The sequence below is a fragment of the Corvus kubaryi genome, unplaced genomic scaffold, assembly GCF_017639235.1.
Source record: "Corvus kubaryi isolate FWS band 111438036 unplaced genomic scaffold, C.kubaryi_AGA036_p1.0 76, whole genome shotgun sequence".
NCBI lineage: Eukaryota > Metazoa > Chordata > Aves > Passeriformes > Corvidae > Corvus > Corvus kubaryi.
In genome coordinates this window covers 1,868,614-1,890,996 of record NW_024582063.1, presented here as the reverse complement: position 1 = coordinate 1,890,996, position 22,383 = coordinate 1,868,614, and the positions used below count along the sequence as shown (strand labels likewise).

The following is a 22,383-nucleotide window of genomic DNA, read 5'->3' as shown; positions in this document are numbered from 1 at the left end:
TCACTTTGGATGGCTCTGAGAGAGTTTAGCCTCCTATATTTTGGCTGCTCCTCCTTGAGACACTTGGTGTGTGAACACAGATAACTTATCTGTAGGGAACAAGGCCATTGGTTACAGCACATCTAGAGACAGGGGAGACATTGCTATTTGGCACCAGCTGCAATTTTGTAGTAGTGCAGTAGCCTGGGATGCTCAAACAAGGGCTGGCACAGGAAAATGTGCCCCTACAGTGATCTTTTGCCTGGCATGTGGTGGTGCCTGAGGTAAAGAAGGTAGCAAGGAGATTGCAGTGCACAACAGACTGCACTGTGTGTTCCTGGAGACTCAGAATCTCTGCTCATAGGCTGCAGCTTGGGCCAGCAGTGGTGCTGTGACATTTGCATGACATGAGCTGGATTAGAGTTCACGTCACCCATGCTGTGATCTCATCCTGTGGGTGTACTCAAAAATACTGAAATACTTCCTTGCTACCATTTTAGCAAAACACAGCTTTGGGCAGAGGAAAAGAATGGATGGTGTGTTTGTGGAGTGTAAAAGCATTTTACTTATGCTCTCCAGGGATGTTAGAAGAACTTTTGTAATGACATGCATGTCTCGTGGCTCTGTTAGAAAAAGTGGCCTTACGTGGGGCTGTGGGGTTGGCTGTGGTCACTGCCACAGCCTTATTTTTACAGGGCGAGCTTGTCTCTACAGATTTCTACCAGAGCTGTAGGAAAAAAGTCAGCAGATCATCAGTGGATGAACAGGTGAAGCTGCAGTTCAGGACACAATTGCCAGGTGTAAGGATGAGGTGGCTGGGAAGGCTCTGACATAGTTCTGGGAAGAGGCTAGCTGGTTGATGAACTGTGCTTCAGGCAAGAAACACAAGCTGTGATACTGCAGGACCATTCTGCAAAAGCCAGAAATAGTGTGTTGTGTTTCCTTCTTGGGCCTGCCTTCACTTAGAACAACAATAAATTTTAAAAATCCAGGGAAGCTTTCTTTCCTGTGGATCTTGAGGGCTTTGCAGACTCCCTGATGCCTGACAAGGATGAAATGCTTCTATCTTTTTATTTTGCTTGGGGCACTGATAAGGCACTGTCCAATCCTGGTTTTGCAGGACTTAAAAGAACTAAGCAATTTTGAGGCCCCTCTCTTCATAACCTGGAGTTAAAATTGCCCCAAAACTTCAAAAGACTGCTTTGAGCAGTGAGGATTAGTATGACCTGGTTGATAATGTTCCTGTGCAAGCTTTTTCCTTCTTGCAGGAAATCTGAAATGTGGCCCAAGACAATGAGCTCCTGTCTGTCTCATTACGTGTTCTGTGGCAAAGACATTCAACAGCTGCTGACAAGCCTAGTTTCTGCAAGTGTGGAGCTCTTCCTGGCCTCATAGTGACTTCCTTCCCTACCTCTCTCTTGTGTAAGAATTTCTGGTATATGTAGGAAAGTGTAAGGGGAGAAATCTCACATTTGCCTTCCAGCCTTTTGTTTACTGAGTGTTGCTCTTACTTGAATGGATTTCTGTGATGACAGTAAAATTGCTGCCAGGCTGCTGCTACCTTTTTACTTAAAGGTTCTTCTGGTAGAAAGAATATTAGTGACTTTATTATCTCTGATCCCCAAGTCTAGGCAGAGGTTGTTTGGGAATGAGGCTTGACAGAACATCCTACTCTGGGTAGAGGTGATGTGAAGGAAGACCTCATTCACACCATTCACAGAACACTTCCATTGCTATGCTGCATCTCTTTCCTTCTGATGCTATTTCAAGTGTGATTTCCTTAAGTTTGCATGGCAGCTCCTCCTTTTAAAAAGGAGGTGACTAAGAGACAGCAGTCTGTGCCTCTTAAACATGGCATTTCTCTCTGACGGACCTGAAATACCTACAGATTAGCACAGAGTGCTCTGTGTGCTGCTCACTTGGAAGGGGCAGGTGTGTTCCTGTTTGACTTGTTCCTGCAAAAATAAACCCCAGTGCTTGTCTAAGATATGGCCAAAAATCTCCCTTCATTGGGAGTTACGATATAGAGGAGAAACCTGGGTAAAAGTGTGTCTGTGTGTGTGTAATTCAAGTCTTAACTGGTCACTCTGAAGCAGCAGAGGTGGGAGAAATTCTAGAGGTAAGCTTGCACTTTTCCTTTTTGCCTTGTGTGGGTTCAGGGAAAGTGGAAATCACTTGGGCACTGTAGAGCACCTAAGGTCCCCTGATAAACAGAGGAGTGGGAAGTGCAGAACCAGGGCTAACTTTGGTGCAGGCTCTGTGTTCTGTTTGGATGAAGGCAGCTGGAAGGTATTTGTCCTTCGAAGTAGGTTCTGGTTTTGTTCTCATTATCTGAAGCATTTAATACTATCAGGAACTCGCATTTGTTATAGAAGTAAAAGTAGGAGAAAGAACAAAAGGCTGTGGTAATAATTTGCATTTCCTAAGCATGAGGGTTAGGTGGGAGAGAGAAAGGTGTTCAGATCTTGTATTTTGACTCTGCCCGGGAGAGAGATGTGTGTTTGCCTGACATGAAAATCCAGTGATGTTTCTCTCTGGGACTTGGGGATGTTTAGATATGGGATTTTGCTTTGTCTTTTTGTAAGCATTTGATTTGACTGTTGTAAACGTTTACAGGTGTTCGAACCAGTAAGTTTACTGGATTACGACAGACTGCATGCCATAGCTGTTTGCACACTAATGGCAGATCTTGCAATAGATACAGTTAGAGGAGTAGGGAGATCCCTTTTCTGTGAGGGGAACACAAAGCAGAATGGCTCATACAAGGCTGCTTTGCCAAAGAACAGCGTGGTGGCTTTCAGCTGTCTTTAGAGACAACAATCCTCTGTCCTTGGAAGAGTTTGAAAACTGATATTCCAGGCACAGCTATATGGCGAGTATAAAAGGAAGAGAACATTTGTTATTTTTCAGGGGTAGATCTTGGCACATGTATACAGTCAAAAAGGTGGGATTCTCTGAGTTTGGTGGTGAGAACTCAAGTGCATCCCATGGACAGAATGCAGAGAGAGCCCCTGTGGTTATGCTGCTCTCGGTATTTGGCCAGCAGATCTTTTTCCCCATCCTACCCATTTTTACTGTCTTTAGTCTGGTCTGATGTTGGAACCCTGGGTTTAGAGAATTTAGGTTTTTGGGATATAATTATATATAAGTGTAACAATATGGAGGATTTGGGGTGTGGATTTATGTCTTCTTCTTTCTCCTTCTTCACAAATCTAGGATTTATGGTATTGGGTCAAAAGTTCTGCACTGCAGGACATGAAAAGTTAGTCATTAGATTGTAAGTAAAAACATATTACTTAGCATGTCATAATTGGTTAATTTAGACTTTAAAAAAGCTTGGAAGTGAAAACTCACAGCCATTTTCCACCCTGCCAACCTTGGAGGCACACTGTGCAGCTGTGTTACTGATAAGATATAATAAACAACTAAGTCCGAACAAGAATTCCGGCATCTCCTGCGTTGTAATCCAAACTCGGAGTAAAAGAACTCGAGAATTCAGAAACAGAGACAATTAATAGTCTGTAGTGATTGTCGCACCTTCCCTACAGAATCAGTGCAGCTTAAGGACTTGGGGAAGTGCCTGCTTTTGGCAATATTAGACGGTCACTTCTACCATCCTCTACTATACCAGTACAATGGATTAGTTGTCGCAGCTCAGAGGGATCCACAGATTGTCTGTTGCATGTCTCCCTGCTGAGGAGGGATTAGCTTAGTGATGTAGTCAATGAGGGTTCATTCTCGGGATGAAGTTCCTCAGCGGGATTTCTTATGGTAGCCAAAAGAACATCAGAGAGATATGTTTTAGGTCACAGAAGCAGAACACTTGAAAAATGCCAGGTTTCCAATGGATTGGGTAGCACATGGTTATCCTGTCCCTGCATACATACTTGGGGATAAAAGGGTCATGTGATCACAAGAGCCAGCATGGCACCATCATCACCCTTTTACAAGGTATGCATTGAACTTGCAGCTACAGCCTCCATCCCACCATTGCTAACTCCAGACTGCTGGACTTCTTATTAATTTTGTTTCTAAAAGCAATTTGAAAATGAACTTTCTGATGTGCATTTAAATGGCAAAAGTAAAGGAAACTGAGATTAAGTATTTGTAATTGCTGGTTTCTTCATGACTGGGATTTGAACTGGGAACCCCATTTGGTGCAGTAACCATTACTAATTAAGCTCCAGGGCTGACTGCTGCTTAACCGGCAGGTGGAGGAAGCTTTTTGGTGAAGAAAGCTGAGCAGATGACAGAAAAAGGCTTTAGAGGGGTTCATTTGATGTAAAGTTTCAGTATGGGACAGGGTATTTTATTTTCAGTTTGTATGCTAGTTCTGGTTTGGCTGATGGGTTTGTGGGTTTTTTTGTTTTGGTTGTGGTTTTTATTTTTCCCCTTCTGATGTGTGGAGTTGGTGAATTTCCTGCTCCATGTAGGACTTTGGAGGAAGAGATGGAAAGATGAAAATTACACTGTATGTCCTATCCAAGCTGCCTAACTGACCCTTGCTTCCAAGCTCCTGAGCTTGGGAAGGTTCCTGCTCCATGCATGCTCCCTGTCAAGGAGAGAACTGCACCATGATTCATGTGCCACATTCCTGGGAAAGGGAGGAGCAGTGGGAGGTAGCTTGCTGTCCTTCTCACCCTGCTTCATTTGCTCTATCAAGCTGCAGGTAAGCTCAGGGCTTCTGGAAGCTTTGGCTGCCTGTCAAAACAAACCAGAGGCACAGAAAAGTAACAGCTTTTAACACTCAGTCCAGTGCAAATTTAGGACATAAAATTCCACCGTTATTCCTAAAAATAGACACAAAGCCATTTCCCCCATAAAACTCACTTCAGCAGCATTGGTATCTTTTTGTCAAAAGGTTAAAGGAGAAGCTGGGGGATGTTTGCCACAGGAAATGAGGGGAAGCAAAGGCAGAGGATGCTCTGCCAGAGGTTTTGCTGTTACTTGCCAGCAGTGTTGACGCTTAGATACCGGCTCCAGGTGGGGAAGGTGATGCTCATCACTGGCTCCTTTATCTGTCTCCTCCTTTTTGATCCCTTCTCTCCCCGCTCTCTGCAGCCCCAGCGTGCTTTGTTCCTCCCGCAGTCCGTGTTTTCGCCGCTTGTCACCTCCCCGCACTCCCGCTGGCTCCTCTCTCTCCTTCCTGCCCCGCTCCCTGCATCCCTGCTGGGTTTCCAGCCGCATGCTGCTCCTCCCCGCATGGCCCCAAAGGCTGCGGTTCTGGTGCCGGGCTCCGCTCTCGCTGCAGGCTGCTGCTCACCCCGGCGCTGGCGGCGTGGCCGTGCGGTGAAGCGGGGGCACGGAGGGGCTCTTGCCGGTCTGATTCACCGGGCTGTCACGCAAACAGCGCACACAGCCTGGCCAGCACACTGCTGGGAGTGAGGCACGGGGCACTGCGTCAGAAATCAGGTTTTTATCCCTGCCCCTCCGTGCTGCCAGGGAGGTGTGAAGGACACACACACACACGAGGTGATCCTGCTGTTCTCGGCTCCTGCCCCGCTGGCAGTGACGCTCAGCAGGAGCAGGTCTGGAGAAGGCTCTGCTCATCTCTGCTGCATGGGGCTGGCACCCAGGGTGTCCGAGGAGCTGAGATGGACACCACACACCCCTCTGCAGACACACACATAATGGCAAAAGGCTTCTACTGGCGTGACAACCCTACCAAATTTCGAGGCCCAGCTCCAAAATGTTGTATCACAGCTTTTTAACAAGCTAATGGGACACTTTGTTTTAAAAGGGCAGAATCATGTAAATCCCCTGAGCCTGGTTTTCAGAAATGCCTGTTTCTAGAGGAACTATTTTAGAACATAATAACCTATCCCGACGCAGACCTCCAGCAGGAAAAACTCCCAACTGTGTAATGCTTTGTAAGCAAAATCACAGCCAGCTGAAAAGAGCTGTGTGTTGGCAAGTGCCAAGCAGCCTTAATTTAGGAGTCATTTTTTGCACAGACACTTCAGTTCAACAGAAAAGAGAGCCCAGCTGCCAACAAGTGCATCAATTTGGACAAGGGAATGGGAAACTATGGGTTTTTTCTTTCATTTGCTATGCATTGATATGTCCTTTCAGGATGCATACATACATCTGGTTCTTCTTGTCTTCAATGGCCAGTTTTGTAAAGTCTATCAGAGACACATACTTTTGTCCATCTTTTAACACTGTAAAATTGTTCATAGTATTGCCTTGGAAGTGGTTTAGTTCAGTGACCTTTTTAAGCACTGATTAGCTGCCAAATAATCGGTGTTTGAAAGACTCTGGACCAGATTGTTCTCTCCTTTACACTGTTTTTTCTCTTGACACCTGCTGACTTCATTGGAGCTACTAATTAAATACAGGTTTGGTACGAGTAGAAATAAATCTCTATATATAGAGAGAGATATATTTCTGTATGTATGAATATGTATATATCTATAGAGAGGAATTATATAGAATAGAAATGTAATCATAGTAACGGGTGGGTTTTGGTTTTACTTGACACAGTGCACATGTGCTGGGGTTTCCAGTCTCCTGAAGCATGCTTGTAAGCACCTCTTCCCTAAAGAATACCTTCTTTACATCTGTTCTTTAGAGTGTTTTGTGACTTGGCTGTTGCCTGTAAATTTTCCTGCCTGCATCAGATAGAGGATCAGAATAAAACACTTGTTATAAAAACACTAAATCATTTCTTTCAGCTTTGTAGGCAGTAAAATTCCAAATATTAACTCAGTTGTGCCTCATGCAAGGCTTAGACTGGTGCTGAATTAAAAAGCAATGAAATGGGGTAATTTTTCAGTCACCTTTCAGAAGGAGTCATTTTAAGTCCTCTTAGATAAGCACATTTGGTGATCCACCACCTTAATTTTTTCCCTGCCTTTGCTTCTGTCTTTTATCTCCATCTGTTCATCACAAGCTGAACACTTCTTATTGTGACATCCTTCCAAACTACCATCCTTTTTCTAGAAGACCTTTTGCTCATGGTTTTCCCACCCACTCTGACCTTCACCAAACGCATCACATACTTTATTTTCTTGGCTTTGGCTGTTCTCTCCATCCTCTTTCTACCTTACCAAATCCATGTTATTTCTTGCTAGATCAAGTAGGGTTCAGAGCTTTTACTGACTCCTTTTTTTCTAGGTAGGATTGGTGTGAAAAGTGCTGGAGACTCAAACAAGGGTCCTCAACAGACATTCCACCTTTCTGTTTTGAAACCAATCCTGGAAGTCTTTAAGATTAATGTAGGGTCCTTTCCATGGCTCCCTCAATAAATGCAGTACTTCTGACTAGACTGCTGCCTCTGTGCTTTGATTGTGTCTGATAACCATCCCCAGCTCACCTTCAAGAAAATCCCAAGCTGCCCTGGCTGCAGCTGGTGGGGTGTGATAGAGGTGACAAAATTATTTTCCACAGAGGTGAAGCGAGCAGTGACAGGGACCCCTGAATAGAGATACCATTATTTCCCTGCCTCAGCCTAGGAAACAAAACAAAAGAGAATGCTGCAGCTGGGCACTGCAGTGTGTATCCACAGACAGTGGATTGCCTTGCATACTCCTTTCAACATCTTTTTTAATAGAGGAGTACTTTGTGCTCCTCTGCTATTTTTTGTGACCAGACCTCAAAGAGGGATGCCAGCCACTGTCAAATGCCTACTACCCGTTTTGCTTCGTGTGTGTGTGGATAAATCCAGCTTCTCTGCAGAGCATCAGTGTTTCACACATCAGTGCTATTTTAAAGGTTTCTGCCACTAAAAAAACGCTGTTGCACTCCCTTCCAAAAGCATCTGCGTGCTGACCCTCATGGCATGGCATGAATCCAGCTCAGTGCCAGCTCACCTCCTGGGGGCATCTGCATGTCCCTTCCCCCGTCATCAGCTCTGCAGGGAGATGTGCCCATTCTAATAGTCAAGGTCTGTGTTTCAGAAATATTAATGGCTGGGGATATACCACATGCCATACCTTAGCAACCCTGTGTTTTAATGAAGAGCTATTTTCTGACAGCACAAGAGAGACTGTGGGAGTTTCAACATCTAGGAATGTTGGGGAGTGAAACCTGAAGCAGAACTTAGCAGCCTGCAAATTATTTATTACCTGGGAGCAAAAGAAGAGTGGGCAGAACTTCCACTGAATCACTGTGGCCTGGAGATATGGCCCTGCCTGCTTTCTTGGCCTTTGCCAGATCTCCTCTGCCTAACCTTTAGCTGAGAGGGTTGTTGTCTCCCCTGTTCTTTCTGGGGTGAGCCTTTCTCTGAGGAGTGTACCTGGGCCTCAAGAGGAATATATGTCCTTAAAAGATTTTCCTGGAAAATTCTCATTTTATTTTCCTGAGTGGTCAAAGCTGCTAACAAAGATGCTTTGAGTTGTCCTCACAGAATTACTTCAGTCAACCTTCCCAAGGAAGCTGCAGTTGCAATTTGTGATTAAAGTGATTCATGATCCCAGCTCATCCTGATTTGGCTGAACTAGACATCCATGGGATTTGAGAGAGAATCCCTGTTTGTGACTGACCTGAAGGATATGTAATACCTGACTATAATTTTAGGGTAAAACTCATCTGCATCTCTTCAGGTTCTCAGGCCAGATCCCAAGTTCGCATTTGTTTCCTTCTGAAATAAAACTTGGGTCAGGTTCTTCCCAAAGCTGTGCTTCAGCGCTGTTTATTGCAACATCAAGCTTTGGGACAGACATTGTTAGTCTCATGTTGGTTGAAGAAGTATTTATAGGAAATCTGAAGCAAGTTTATTTCCCCAGGGTTCCACACAGAGAATGTCAGATTTGTAGCTTTCCAAGGCAGCTGCCTGTTAAAATAGACTGGGAGAATTCCTATTGTTCAGGTGACATAATGAGGCTGAGATGCAAATGCAGAGGGAAGCAGTAGCTGGTATGTTTTGACTGATTTTTTTTCCATGACGTCTCTCTCTCTGTGTCTCTCTCTCTCCCCCTCTCCTTAATAATAGGTTTTATGGGGTAGAATAGAGGAAGATCAGGGGCCAGCTTCTGGCTGGAGAAGTTGGGATGTACAGCCTGCACAGAGGGTGAACGTGGCTTAACGCCTACATCTGACAGGAACCGATTTAGACATTTCCTCCCGCTCTGCAGAGGGCTGCACTGCAGTATTAAACACTGGTGCCTCCCTAGATCCCCCTCCCCTCTTTCCCAAAGGAGGAGAGGAGGAACAAGCAGAAGTTAATAGCTGGTGGCCAAAACATTCACTGTAAATTCAGAAGCACTGAATTGAAGTCCTTGCCCCAAAATGTGTGGGTAAGTTCTGATATCCAGCATCAAGCCTGCCAGAGTTCAAGAAATATTTGAACAACACTCTCAGACACATGATTCTTGGGCAATGTGCAGGGTCAGGAGTTGAACTTGATGATCCCTGTGGGTCCCTTCCAGATCAAGATATCCTCTGATCTTTGCAGACCATAAGCATTGCACTCTGGGGAGAGTGAGATGGCTCTGTGTGTCACCCCACCAGAAACCCTGCTGAGGCACAGGAAAACATATCGGTCAAACTTCATTGAATCCAGGACACTCTCACAGATTGTCTGGGTGAATCAGCAGTTACCAGCACTGGGCTACATTTTGTTGCTGAAAAATCCTGCTTGCATCAAGTGGAGTCAGAAGGATGGCAGGTGGTACAGCCCTGGGAATGAAGAGGCCTCGGGCCCATGTCCACTGCTGCCACCAGCTTTCCCCTATATCCCCTTTTTCCTACAAGGTCATTTTACTTTTTGTCTTTCAAGTTACCACCACCTTGTGTGAAATAAGAGAACTGTGAAAGAAGTAGAAGTTGTCTGTCAAAAGTACTATTTTGTCAACTAAAGAAGCCATGGCAACGTAAAGCTACAGCACAGTTTCCATCACAAGACTAATTTGAGTCAGTTACTGCCTTTGAAACATCTGTGGTGCAGGCTAAAAGTAGACTTTTCTACCAGAATTGAAGGACATTGAAGGAGTCACAAAAAATAGCCTAAAATAGGGTGAGGAAAAGAGGAATATCAGATGGGGGGGATGGGGGGAGGGCAGGGGGAGAAGGAAGAACAAAGGAGTGCAACAACAAGTGCCTCAAGTTTCCCTGCTTTTGTTGCTGTTATTCTTTTCCAGCCAGACTGATGAGTTTACAGGATATGCTGAATGGCGACCTAGCAAGTGGAACCACTGTTGAGACTCTGGTTGCTAAGATTCTTAATAATAACAATGCTCCTGCCAGGAATTACCTGCAGCTGGGGAGTTATACCACTGCTTACTTCTGTAGGGACTGGGAACTTGTAGGAGTCTTACCTGAGGGTTTTTCCAGATGGGTACCAGTTCCTATTTTGCCTTTGTCCTATGTTATGCCAACTTCTATCCTCCCTGCATTCCTCCTTGTTCTAGGAATGCATCTATCTGCAGCTTGGAAATGTGAGAACATGATAACCAGTTGATATTTTACCTGTAAAAATGCAAACATACGTCCTGGAAACATATGCTTTTCTATGAGAGAGATTTGACATATCTGAAATAGCTGAGATGAAGCGGGGAATATTTTGGAATAACTTGGTGATGTGACAAAACAGGCCACTTTGGGGCCTGCCTGTATTAAGGTAGCCTGCCCTTAGACACATCACACTTGCTTGGATGGCTAAACTGTTTTTTTATTAAAGAAAAACATTTCTACAATGTTTTTCCCTTGAATATTTCCAAGTGCTTTAATAGGCTTGGGAGATGCCGGGGAACAATCGACACAGAAGCTGTTCTATGAATCTCGTGGCATTTATTTCTATGAATGTAAACTTTCCTTACTCCCTTTTTATTCAGACATCAAAAGGAAAAGAACAACAAGACAAAGGGAAAGGCTGAGGCTTATGCAAAATATTTTTCTCTATCGTTTTTGCCAAAGAAAAGAAGAAAGGAAAAAAACACCATTGCATGTAAATAATCTTTTTTCCCCCTTGCCTACCTCTAGACACACTTTCACCAGTTCAGTATAATTAGGCATAAGGTACTGAAACATTTTATATGTCAGACCTAAGGGACAATATTGTGGTTCACTGTTATTAGGCAGAAGGTAGTGAAGTGGTTTACATTTCAGACCTAACAGAAAATGCTGTAATTGTACCATTCTTTTAACAGATGCTTTGACGTTGATTTGAAATTTGGGGAATATGACTTCAGATTACTTAGCCAAAGGCCACCTAAGAAAATGAGCAAGAAGACAGGAAGAGAGTTAATGTTTTAAGAGTCAGGTGTGCAGGGGTGCTTTTAAGATGTGCCAGAAAGCCTAATCCCAAGGCCAGGAAGACAACTCAGCCTACAGAGGAATCTCGATGATTAAAGAAATTGATGGCTGCTGTAATTAGAGGGAGTTTTAAAGCTCCTTTAGAAAGAAATTAAGGGTCTGCAGTGTTGGTAGGAGATATCATTGTCTGAGGGATGCAAAGTGCCCTGGAGAAGGAGGAGAGGTTTATGTGCAGCCTTGAAGAGGATGGGGAATCACTGTGGTTCCTGAACACCCATGTGGCTGTGCCAGGCTCGCTGGGCTCGGTGCTCACACAGCCACACGTAGTAGGTGCTGCTGTTCCAGAGCTTGGCTTGGGGAATCTAGGGACAGGTTTGCAGGGTGCAGTGAGCACAGAGGCAAGTGAGAGGTATGGGTATCTGCTTGCTCTGAGAATCAGGTTTTGCTGTTCTCAGACAAGCTGGTTTTGTAAATACTGACCTTGCCAGTTTTGCTTCCTTGTCCTGGTACAGGAGAGCTTGGAGGTGCTCCAGTGAGAAGGAAGTTTCTCTGTGTTTTCATAATTTTTTTGATTAAAATCTTCTCCCTCCCCTTCCCCCAAAGTGTGTTCTCTTGTCTCCATAAGAGACAAGTGGTGGGTCACCTCTTCATCACCCCTTGGACATTAACCTGTGATGAAACTCCACTGATGCAGAGTTCAGGAAAATTCTGTGGTGGACCCTGAATGAGAAGATGTGTACATATCAATGCCAACGTAAAGCAAATCCTTTCAAATCCCCTTCTTGGCAGCCAAGAGTCTGACTAGTAGCCTGACAAACAGCAACAGTCTCTGGGCATGGCGTGTAGGGGGTGGCTGCACCACGCAGTGCTCCAGGGTGACTCTCCTGAGGGCTGGTGGTGACAGCAGGGACTAAGCTGGCTCACAGTGGGAAGTCAGGAATTTTGTTTAAAAGTATTTATGCAGGCGAGTGTCAGATATGTGATGCAGCAGCTGTGTCTCACAGCATGAAGTCTGCATCACCCACCTTCCTGAGGGAGAAACCCCCCATCACAGCTGCCAGCAGCTCTGTGTTCCCATTTAATGGGCAGTGTCCCTGAACTGCTGATTGCCATGAACAGCTTCTGGAGGACTGTGGAAGTAGGAATGCTAGGGTGTAAGTAGCTCCCTGACTGAACCTTCACCCTGTCTCCTGAAACAGAAATCACTGTGTAACCTCTGTGATAAACCAGTTCCTGTGCTGAAGAAAGAATCCAGACTGGCCATGAGTGGTCTTGCAGCCCTGTGTGTGTAACAGATGTGTACAACTCGTAGTAAATAGTACAGATTATTTGTCTTTAGCACAGCACCTCTAAGGGAATGTAAACCTTCTATCCACTCTGCAAACAGTGCTCACGGCAGCAGGACCTGTTTCTCTCCCGTAGCTTTTGTAAATCAATGGCTGCTCTTCTGACCTGACCCAGATTTGTACTCCAGTTATTCCCTGGTGGGATGGAGGAGGCAGCAGCCTGCTCTGTGTTTGAACAACACTGTACACATCCTAAAATACCTGAGATGTGATGCTCTGTACCCGGGCCGCTGGTGTCAGAGATGAGGCTGGTGCACACTGGTTTTCAGTACCTGTGAGGCTGTGCTTTGGAAATTGGGCACTTCACTGAATTACCTGCACTGTGAGCACAGAGATCATTTAATCATTTCTTGAGCAAGTGGCAGCACTGCAGGGAAAGGCCAAGAAGGCCTGGGCTTGATGATGTAGCCCAGAAAGACAATGAAGAGTGACACTCAACCAGACCCAGTTCTCTGAGGTTATTACCTTTGGATGCTCATCTTTCTTGCCATCATTACTTCAGCTTAGAAAATCCTTCCCTCATGGAAGCCAATGTTGTTTTACCACTACTTTTGCCATTTATGTTGGCTAGAGAAACACGGCTAGTATGAGAAAACATTTAATTTATTGTTAGTCTAGTTCAAAGTTTTACCAGTGTGCTCAGAGAGTACTCATCAATTACAACGATGCTAAAAATGATAAACACTATTATCTAGAATATTAGAGAGAAAGGGTCAAAACTAACACACAGGAGCACTTTAGCTGCTGCAGCTTCTCCTGGGCTTTGCTCACCCCTCCACTCCCAGGGCACCAGATTCAGAGGTGCTGTCTATCCCCCAGGAGAAAGGGGAAGGCTGCAGGTGTCACAGGCCCAACAAGTCCTTTGCTCCAGCAGCACAGCAACAACGGTGGGAGGGTGATTCTGCCTCCTCCTCTTCTGCTGGAGTCCAGCTGCTTCTACCCTGTCTTTAAGGCTCCCCTTGCAGTATTCCTTGCTCCTCAGAGCTGGGTCCATCGCACTGACCCTCCAGGCAGAGCTGCTCACACCCTGCAGGGCTGCTCCTGGCCCTCCTCGCTGTGTGAGCGATGTTTCCCCGCCCCAAGGTCACGTCCCTCTGTTGATGCAGCGGCTGCCTGTGGGGGAGTAGTTCACAGCGCTGGGGCTGCTGGATCCCTGCATGTCCCAACCAAAGCAAGGTTCACAAACCTCTCTCTCAGGTTTTGCAGCATTAGTAAACAGCCTGTGGCCTGTTTCTGGCAGTGGCCAGGCTGTGTTCCGTGGGGCAAACAGACCCCTTCCGCCAGCCCATGGGCATGAGCTGTCACACACGAGTCCAGCAAGGACATTGCAAACCCTCCTGTGGCTCAAGGCTCCTCACCAGGACCGAGCAGCTGATCTTCTTGGAGGCATTTGCTCTTTCCTACCTGGTCTTGCCTCGTATGGGTCTGAGGGTGGCCTGTAGCTCTTGACTTTGGAGCATGGCTGCTACTTGGTTTACATAAGATTTTATTTTACAGCCAGTTTAAGAGTTTGCACAATTAAACGAATTCTTGCAATTCCCAGGATTACACTTCTAGACTTGGCAGCCTAGTTAAAAATCTCCATAGGTGATGGGAGTGCCAACAAGGACGGATTTACACCAGGTATGATGGCCAGCATCCTTTATTGCTGTTGTAGTAAGAGCAACTTGCTCATTTTTGTGACATACTGCAAACCTTGCTTTGGTGCCTGTGAGACTACAAAAATTACAGGTAGGTGCTCTTATCTGCAACAACTGATCAAAACCTAGCCCAAATGTACACAGTTTAAAAGCTTCTTTGTTCAGTATGCAGTTAAAAAGTTTCTAGCAATTTTAGTGTCACTTCTAAAAGCATCGCGTCATTAAAATCATACATTTAAATTAAAGTTACATTAATGCTCGTGTGTTATCAGACAACTTAGACATGCAGAGAATTTCTGGATTCTGGAGATACACAAACACAGCTGGATCCCATATAAGTGATTACATTCCCACTGGAAACCAAAGGATATATTTTATATTCACCTCTGGCTAGACCCAGTTCTAAACTGATTATCTTTTTGTAAGCAATTTGCACGTGTGAGTGCTTCTTGCTTGCTGGTGTTCCTCCAGAGAGGCAGCTGGGAGCACTCCACCTTGCTGGGCTGCTTGACATGGCCACTGTGCAGCTCTCATCTCAAAAAACCTCCTGCTGTCAGTGTCTAAAGTCACCTCCTCATCTCCTCCATAACCAAATAACAATTTTTATTGGCCCACTACATGTATCATCCATGTATGCAGTGATTTGATATCCCCATCACTGGGGACCTTTAGTTTTCTACCTCTCCCAGCACCATCAATTTATACATAGGTGCTCTAAATTAAACTCAAAACTGTGCAAATCCACACTAAGTGTATATATTTTTAAAATATAACTCACCCTACTAGAAATTTCTACACTTCATTTGTTCATCTTTGCTTCTCATTTCAAAATACTATGTTTCCTGTGTTACATACATAGGTGCTCTACATGTCAAGATCACTATCGATAACAGGAGGTATGTCCATACTCATCAAGGGAAACTAGATTTCTCTTATTTGGAGATGGTGATCCCTTCAAAATGGATCCACTTTTTCCTTGTCACCACAGTTTGTTAGTTCTTTTCTCTTATTTGAACTTCAGCAACAGCAACTGTTCTAAAAAGAAGGAGATTATATTTTTCCACACATCTATGCATGTATGATAATAAAGCAAAGTAAAAGCAAGAAAGAAAGCAGTAAGCATCATACAATTAATAATATCCATAATTTGGAATTGTTACTTATTCTTCTGTGCTACCTATGGAAGACAAAACAGCAAAGATTGTTATAAGTAGTTATCTCAGTTAACCAAGGTAGAAAACATTTACACCCATAGAACTTTAGATGATATTAAGGATCTAATAAACTGCACCTTCACATATTTTTATACAATTTATTAGCTTATGTTCTTAAACAGTTGCTCACCAATCCTCCATCAGAATTGTTTCACGTGCTTCCATCTTATCTCTGTAACAGAAGAACTTTACATTTTAATTTTAAAATATTACATTGATGTGTACATTTTTCCATTATAGGTCCTTTTTAATTATTTTCTTTTTTTTACTTCATTTTTCTCCACTCTAAGAAAAAAATGCTGGTATTAGCACATCAACTATAAGCATGCATCACAGACTTAACTTTTTGCTTTCAGAGTGAATTCTGTCCCAAGCCAATTAGAATATTTTATCATTAATAACCATCCCCTCAAACCTTTATGAGTACATTCATGATCTGCCACTTTTCCAGCTTGTAACTTTTTAAGCACTGGTAGCAATTAGTTCACATGCCTCTGTTTCAATCCTTTTTTCCCTTTTTTTTTTTTGATACCACTCCTAAGTTTCTTTGCTGCATGTACTTCCACACACTTACGTGAGAACACACTACTGAATTTAACAATACTACTGCTAAACATGAGCTGCTTCATTTTGTGGGTACCTCTTGAATTTGCTCTGCTTCTACCTCTTGATTTCTCTTTGCCTCTGACAACAGGCAGGTATTATTTTTTTAAATAGTGGGTTTTTTTTTCTTTTTGCAAGTCCAAACCCTTCCAAATTGCCTTCAGAAGACCCAGAAAGAAGATATTATTCTTTCCTCCTTGCTTCACCCTCAAGGTTTATACCATGCTTGGGACTCCTGTAACCTTCCTTGTATAGCCCTTCATACCTAGAGCTCATTCCCAGTCCCACTGCTGCACATCACTGTTCACAAACTCTGCAGCCCAGCTGGGATCCCAGCTCCGGTGTTTTATCAGTCCTAAAAGCATTCTTTTTCCCAAAACAGCTTCTGCTAACATGGCCTGAGCAGCATTTGGTATCCCTGCCCAGACTCAGTGCAGCAAAGTGGGTGCCAGGGTGGCTGTGGCAGAGCTCAAGCAGCCTCTGCTTTACTGCAGCCCTGACTTGTTCCTGCTGGAAAAGTCAACTTTCCCGCTGTGTTTCTCCTGTAAAAATAAGCAAACCCAAAACCCCTTAACACTTCACTCCTCCTGCATTTCCCTCACCAGAGGAGCCATCTCAATTTGCACCAGATACAGCCTGGTGCCTCAGGTTTTTATGTGACATGGATGATACCCAGAGGGCTCTGCTTCCCATCTCCCAGTGCTCCCAGCATGGGAGCCTTCCCCAGTGGTCCGGTTTTGGTCTGACCACGAGCCCAGGGAAGAGGGGTCTGTCTGTCTAGGCTGTGACAGGGAGGGCAGGAGCCCCGGGCTCGCTTCCCTCTTTTCTCCTGCTGATCTCCAGCAGGCGATCCAACAAAACCCTGGTGGGAGCGTTATCCCAGCGGGCCATGTCCTCCCCCTGCTTGCGAAGCTCCCTCCATATGTCCACTCGCATCGTGCCTAACTCCCTCCTGGACATGGTGTTTTGTTCCACAAATCGAGGGCCTGCACCGTACTGCCACTGTCTCTTGCCCTGCCACCTTCCTTTCCTCCCTCTTCCCACGAAGGGGCTCTGGGAGGTCACACCAGCAGAGGCAGTGGTCTGCAGCACCTCTGGGTCCCTCATATCCCTGGAGTTTTCCCTTCCTCTGCTGCCCCTTCCTCTCCCGGATCCCCCTCTGTCCTCCCTTGCCCAGACACTCCCCACCAACTGCTCTCTCCTTCCCTGGGTGCTCCTGGGTTTGAATTGGCGAGGGTCAGTGGTGGTTGCTCCCTCTGTGATAACTTGTTCTGCCTGTGGCTGCACATTTCCCTCATTTCCCTGCTCTGCTGCTCCCCTCTCCCTTTTCCCAACCACTGGAGCACAGGTAAGTGAAACAGGATCTGCTTTAAATCTTTCTGGCCTCTCAGACTCTAGTAGCAGTGGGCTTGCAGGCTTACACTCCTCTGTGGAGGAGTTGCCATCTGGATTAACCCATTTGTGTTCATCACAGTGCTCACCATCTCTTTGGAGGGGTGTTTTTGTAGGGGCCGTGACAGCCCCGTGCTTCGCCTCTAACGCGGCTTTTAACTTTTCCATCTTGACCTTGCAGGCCCGGTGGTCTGTGCCCCTCTCTTTTAGGATCTGTACTTTTTGCACCAGTAATCGGATTGTTCCTTGTGCCTCCTCTACAGCTTTTGTACTGATGGCTACTTTTTCCTTCAGTGCCTGATTTTCATTCAAAATGGCCTTTTTTTGTTCACACACCTCTTGATACTGGAGAACACTTCGCACTTGTTCCTCAGCCGCAGCTCCTTCTCGAGTTATACCCTCCTCTAGTTTAAGCTGCTGAGCCTTTATTTCTTCTTTCAGTTTCTTGTTTTCCTCCCTTAGGTTCTGAATTTCCACCTGGGCTGCCTGTTTTTCTTCAGTTAAGCTTTTGGCAACTAACCACACAGCCCACGCTGCTGCACACTTTAAGGATTTTCGGGAGAAGAGTTTAGACTTGGTCATCTCTTTTAATTTGGCAAACTCTAGGTCAGCCTGCTGGATACTTCTGCAAGAGTTTGGACCCCAGGGGTTTGGTCCGCACTGAATAACCCAATTTGCCAGCTCTGACATCTTTTATTCTCCTCTAAAGGTATTTTAGACTTTACAGAAGGGTCTGTTCACAAACTACAGCTCAAGAAGGCTGAGAGAAGATAGCAGAGCCTCACCCAAATCTGGGCTTGTTCCTCTGTTGTTTTTCTAGTGTACTTCTTCCCTACAGAAAATTTTCTTAACCAAGAAATCCCCTAAGCAGGGATTTCTAATTTATCTCTTCTCACAGACAAGGCAGAGAGCTTTCACTCCTCTGTCCAGGAATGGTTAGAGGCATCCCTTGAGCATTTCTCAGGAAGAAGGCTTTCAAACCTGCTGGATTTCCCACTTCAATGTTTTCAACAAGTCTGTGTTGCCCCCAAAACTGGATGCTATGCTTTCAACAAGACACTTGAGGCTATGTGAACACAGAGTAGCCTTGTTGCTGGTTGTCCCTGACTGCCACAGGATGGCACCCAAAAAAAGGCTCTCCCAGAAGGGTTACTCACAAAAATGCCATAAGGGCTCCCCAGAGGGCTGCTGCCTTCTCTGCTGGTTCTGTGCACCACAGCTCGTGCCTTTACGTGGGCTGGAGAAACGCACCTTACTCAGGAGAATCTGCTGTTTGACTGCTTCAGGGTTCTAACAGCCTGATCAAAGAAAGAGTGCTAATCAATCCACTTACAGTGCTGGATGATATTATCTAGACTATTAGAGAGAAAGGAGATAAAAGGGAAAACGAATCCCTTATCAGTATCAAACCCACTCCCTCCCTTGTCTGCTATGCCTTTCCCCGATTTATGCTCACCCCTCTGCTGCCCTAGGATGGCTGCAGGCATTCTGGCATGACTCCTTCACCTCCAAGAAGCACGATGCTGGTGATGGAACCCCTCTGTCTGCCTCTCCAGGGTGCTGGTGGCGGTAGGATTCTGCCTCCCCTTCTGCTGGAGCCCACCCAGGGCTGTCCGTGTGCCACCCCTAAGGCTCCCCTTGCCCTGCTCCTCAGCCCCCAGATCCAGTGATGTCCACACTGACCCTCCAGGCAGAGCTGTGCACACCTTGCAGAACTGACCTTGCCCTCCCTGCTGCCCGTGAGTGGAGTGCCCCAGCCCCAAGGCCGTGCTCCCTTGATGCAGCAGCTGCCCATGGGGGAGTAGCTCACAGTGCTGGGGCTGCTGCTATCACCCTGTGCCAGAGGTTTCAAGGCCCCACTGCCCTCCCCTACCTGCGATTTTCCTGCTGGCTCAGGGACAGATTGCTGTGCTCCTGCTGCACTGCAAAAATACAGCCAAGCCATGCTGCTGGAGACCTTTTGGCATCCTTTGGACCAGGGGAAGCAAAACTGAGCACTGATGGGTGAAGTCCCTGAGTCCTTAGGCCATTGCTGTAACAGCTACAAAGCTCTCCAAGAGGTCCCCAGATGGCAAGTCCCAACCAAAACAAGGTTGACCAGCCTCTGGCAGTGGCAAGACCATAGATCATGGGTTATGGGCATGCATTGCACCACCACCACCCAGCTGTGTTCCCCAAGAGCCCTGTGCTTTGCTACAACACCCACAGAAATAGAGGAGTAAAGGCCTTGTGCTTCACCCTGACCAAAAAGACCATCACTGATGCTCCTCAGCATTTTCACCAGGAGCTGCAAGGAAAGCAGTGAGTCTTTGGGGGCTCAATGGGATCATGGGTGATGATCTGACCTGCCCTATGGCCAAAGAAACTCATCAGGCAGCGCTGGGAGCAAGGGCAATAATCCTACATAGAAACAATCCCTTGAATAAGCAAAACCACAGAAATATTTGAAGTTCAGCAGTTATTAAAACACATAAATCCCTGCTCATAAACCCCACGGTCCCCACAGATCAATGCTTTGAGAGACATTTGAAGCTTTGTAAACTAGAAGAGGTAATAGGATTAAAGCTGCAAAGTGACAAGACAGCTAATTTTTAATTATTTCTAACTCCTTTCTAATTTCTGCTTCAGCCTGAATATTTAAAAACCTTTCCAAATGTATTTCACAGGTTTCAATAACAACCTAGTAACTGGATGTGGCATTATAGCAATTTATAATCACCTCCCAAAATGGGGATCTAAATTAATCTTTCTACATCTCATTAGTTTAGCTATCAGAGATCTTTTACAAGATAATTGGCTTTCAGTGGCTTTAATTTAATTTAATTTATTAATATCTTACATTTATATTTCATAGATGCTGTTTTAATTATTGAACTGATACATCTCGGAAACATAATTCTTTTATACAGCATCAAACTTTTGCTTTTAGGGGTCTAGAGCCTGTTTAAGATGTTTTAATGATAAATAATAAGTCCTTGTTTGTGTTTGTCTTTAGAGTGGATATCAATTTACTTTTGCCTTAGGTTCTCGCAGAGGAAAATTAGATCTTACTTTGGAACATCCTGTTTTGCAGATGAGGCTGCCTCTATTGTTAAACCAAAGCTTGTTCCAAGTTCGTAATGTTATAAAAGCATAAACAAGGGGAGGCAGAAGTAACAGAAAGAATGTGGAATAAGGACCCAATTCATACCTGGCAGGTGTGTGTAAATTATTCAGCGGGCAGCAGTCAGGGAAGCCGAGTCTCCCGTGGTGTTGTGTCCCATGGCTGAGCTCCCCAGTGCTGGTGGCAAAGCTGCCCTGCCTGGAGCATCTCTTGTACCCATCAGATGCTTGCTCTTCCTGCACCCACACCACTAGCTGGGTCTGGGGGGCTCCCCACCATCCCCTTGGCTAATTCACCTGCAGCAATACAGTATCTGGAAACTTCCAGCCTGCCAAAAACTTTGGCTGAAATGTCCTCACCAAATCGGTGAGGACAGACAGACAAGCACACTGCACAACTGACCCCAAGAACATCCTTCCTTCGGAAACCAGCCTAAAAATATGATCCCTCCTGGAGCAGAATAGCAACATTGAAACATCTGACAGTAAATGTGATGATGATAATTGATGCTTAATGAATAATCCAGGGTAGCTTTAATACTTAACTTCATAGAATACCTTCCGTCCCCAGGAGCTAAACCAATTTATAAAAGGTGTACTCTTCCCCTGCAGGGCCTTCTTTCACCATTATATCCACTGTTTCAGGGGGACCAGCTACACAACTGGCTGGCACTGGGCAGGTTGCACAGCACTTCAGCAGAGTGCTTTGTCCCTTTGTCCTTCTCCAGGACCTGCTCAGAGTGAGGCCATCTGCAACACCTGGGTTGGGGCAATCCCAGACATGAGTACAGATGGGGAGAAGAGCTCCTTGAGAGCAGCCCTGATGAGGACTTGGGGATTCTCATGGTTGCATCACAAGCAGCACTGTCAATCCTGCCCCTCTGCTCTGCCCTTGTGAGGCTCCACCTGGAGTGCTGTGCCCAGCTCTGGGGTGCAGCAGAAGAAAGACATGGACCTCTTAAAGCCGGTCCAGTGGAAGGCCAGAAAGATGATCAGAGGGTCGGAGCCCCTCTCCTGTGAAGACCGGCTGAGAGAACTGGGGCTGTTCAGCTTGGAGAAGAGAAGGCTCCAAAGAGACCCTAGAGTACCTTCCAGCCTTTAAAGGGGGCTTATTAAAAAGAGGGAGAGTGACTTTTTAAATGGGCACATTGGGATAGGACAAGGGGGAATGGTTTTAAACTAAAAGAGGAGAGATTTAGATTAGATGTTCGGAAGGAGTTCTTTACACAGCGGGTGCTGAGGCACTGGCACAGGTTGCCCACAGAAGCTGTGGATGGCCCTTCCCCGGAAGCGTTCAAGGCCAGGTTGGATGGGGCTCTGAGCAGCCTGGTTTAGTGGAGGGTGTCCCAGCCCCTGACAGGGGTTTGGAACTAGATGACCTTTGAGGCTCCCTCCAACCCAAACCATTCTACAGTTCTGAATTTACCTCGGGCCTGTGACTGCCAGAGGCTGTGATCCAAGGCCCTACAGAGCTGAGCACTTCCAGTTCTCTGGTGGGAATGAATTCCCACCCTTCCCCCCGCCCACCAGGGGCCACTTTCCAGGCGTAAGTTGTGCTCCTGAGCGCTGCCCACGGAGGGGCTTTGCTCTGACACGGCGCGGGAGCACCCGAGGGGCCACAGCAGCTGTCAGGACAAGACCCCCCTCTCCCACCCGAGACCTGGAGATGAGGAGAGGCAAGAAGCCCTTGCAGAGCCCCCATCGCTCCGTTCCATCGCGCACCCCTCCGGCACACGATGGGAGCCGACCCGCCCAGCCGGGGCGCTCCGGGACGGCCTGAGGGGCCCGCGGTGGCTCCGCTCCCTCGCCGGGCCCTGGGCCCGCGGGTGCCCCGGAGCGCGGGGCGGAGCGGGGCTCCTGCTCGGCCGGCGGGCTCGGCACGGGAAGCGCAGGAAAAGCGCAGGAAAAGCGGCC

General features: G+C 46.1%; 1 protein-coding gene across 1 annotated transcript; it reads right to left on the bottom strand.

Moving 5' to 3' along the window:
• Window positions 1-13,103: 13,103 nt before the first annotated feature.
• On the bottom strand, window positions 13,104-22,283 carry LOC121675924. The gene is made up of 2 exons (XM_042051767.1): window positions 18,824-22,283; window positions 13,104-18,665 (listed from the first exon to the last, which is right to left on the bottom strand). Exon 2 carries the CDS (start codon window positions 18,055-18,057, stop codon window positions 16,753-16,755), a length of 1,305 nt encoding a protein of 434 aa, XP_041907701.1. The 5' UTR covers window positions 18,058-18,665; window positions 18,824-22,283; the 3' UTR covers window positions 13,104-16,752.
• Between the last annotated feature and the right edge of the window lie 100 nt (window positions 22,284-22,383).